Source organism: Corvus brachyrhynchos, unplaced genomic scaffold, assembly GCF_000691975.1.
Source record: "Corvus brachyrhynchos isolate BGI_N302 unplaced genomic scaffold, ASM69197v1 scaffold103, whole genome shotgun sequence".
NCBI lineage: Eukaryota > Metazoa > Chordata > Aves > Passeriformes > Corvidae > Corvus > Corvus brachyrhynchos.
This window is the reverse complement of record NW_008237436.1, coordinates 4,874,464-4,876,072: the sequence shown is the minus strand read 5'-3', so window position 1 is coordinate 4,876,072 and position 1,609 is coordinate 4,874,464. Positions and strand designations below refer to the sequence as shown.

The 1,609-nt window shown below is 39.7% G+C and overlaps 1 protein-coding gene across 1 annotated transcript in view; it reads right to left on the bottom strand.

Annotated features, from left to right (window-relative positions):
* The window catches only part of KATNAL1 (katanin catalytic subunit A1 like 1), a 48,458-nt gene that overhangs the window by 26,988 nt on the left and 19,861 nt on the right, over positions 1–1,609 (bottom strand). Inside the window, exons 4-5 of the mRNA XM_017731363.1 lie at positions 1,484–1,609; positions 873–978 (exon numbers count right to left, since the gene is read on the bottom strand). Coding sequence (XP_017586852.1) covers positions 873–978; positions 1,484–1,609 — 232 coding nt within the window. The remainder of the gene's footprint in view (positions 1–872; positions 979–1,483) is intronic.

Below are 1,609 nucleotides of genomic sequence, written 5' to 3'. Positions count from 1 at the left end.
TGCTGAACCAGAGTACTAAATAGGAAACTACTCACGTACCAGCATTCCCCACACATGCCACCGCCTTCCACACTCAGAATAACAGACAATTTGCAATAGTCTCTTTTCCCCAGCAACCAAAAAGGCCTTGTGTTGTGACTAGTTATTCCCCAAACAAGTGTCAATCCATCCCACATCAGAAGCAAGATAATTTTGTTTGCTGTTTACAGAAATGCCTGCCAAACTCCTCCCTCCTCTTCCTTCTTAGCTCTAAGCAAGGCCCAGATTGGACTCACTTCTGGTCAATCAGCCTAGTTCAGTCCTATATCCTTCCTATTGCCCCGCTTGCAACTCCTTCTTCTACTCTGAACTTCTCACTCCAGCTGCAACTATACCCAGCTGCAAATGTAACTGCAAAGTTAAATCACCAGACTGGCCTCCTCTTTCCTTGCTTCCTTGTACCATCCAGGCTGCAGCTTGCAGTCTGAGCAAGAGACAGTTGAAACATTTGGAACAGAACAGTCCAAGGACTGCTTTCTTCTGGGAATTGATGACAACTGGCCACCATAATCCTATGCAGAGCTGTCTATTAAGCATTTCTGCTTCAGTCAATATAACCTGCATGCTCACATCTACAGACTGACATATAGGAAGTATTATAATATTGACAAGCTGCGAGTAAATAAACCAAAAATACTGTTTACTGTAAGGGCCACATACACTTCCAGCTTTTTTTTTCAGTGCCTTTTACATGAATCATTATAAGAGGATTCAATGAACAAATTCATGATCTCTCCCATTTACCTTTTTAGCTTTCTGCTGCAGGCATCCACACATCACAGCAGGAGACACACACAGCATGCCATTTACTACAACACCACATAAATTCTCACCTTCCAAGGTCTTCTGATCCCTTTGAAAAAATCAGGCATCCACATTGGAAGAACAACAGCTTCTCTTAATAATTTCTTGGCTTCTTCCAAATCCGCGATGTCATCCCTGTGCAAGATGAAGAAACTTGTACAAAATTCTCATACAACTGTATTTCTTCTATTTTTATACAAGAAAAATAGAAAAGCTTTTCACTTAGTAGCATTTCTTTTTGCATGCAAGCATATGCCTCATGAGAGCACTCCTATAATACTGCGACCTAAAATTGAATCCACTTCTGGAAGACAGGGAAAAAATTATTTTCAACTCAAGTTACCCAGAGCTGCTTAATTAAAAATTGTTTTGGACAATGTGAAGACCAAAGCAGTATCTTTAAAGATCTCTGGAGCATATGCTCATTTCAGCAGTACCTGTAATGGATGTACTACACATATTATCAATTAGCAACAAAAGCCTAACTTTAATCAAATTAATAAACTGTTAAAGCAAAATATCTCATTTTTGCCTATTTGTAGAAGATTATGTTGTCTCCCTATTTTAGGAGTTTGAAGACGGGTAATTTTGCTCCTTTCCCACACTAGCAAAAACACTTGAGTTGAGAAAATCCTCATACCAATGAATGCTTGGATTCCTTGATACAATGTCTCTTTCAAGAGCTTCGATCAGGTCTTTGTCGTAACCTGCTCCATCAAATTTTGGAATTTCCCCATCACCAAATTCCTGGGGTATTTTCTTTCCC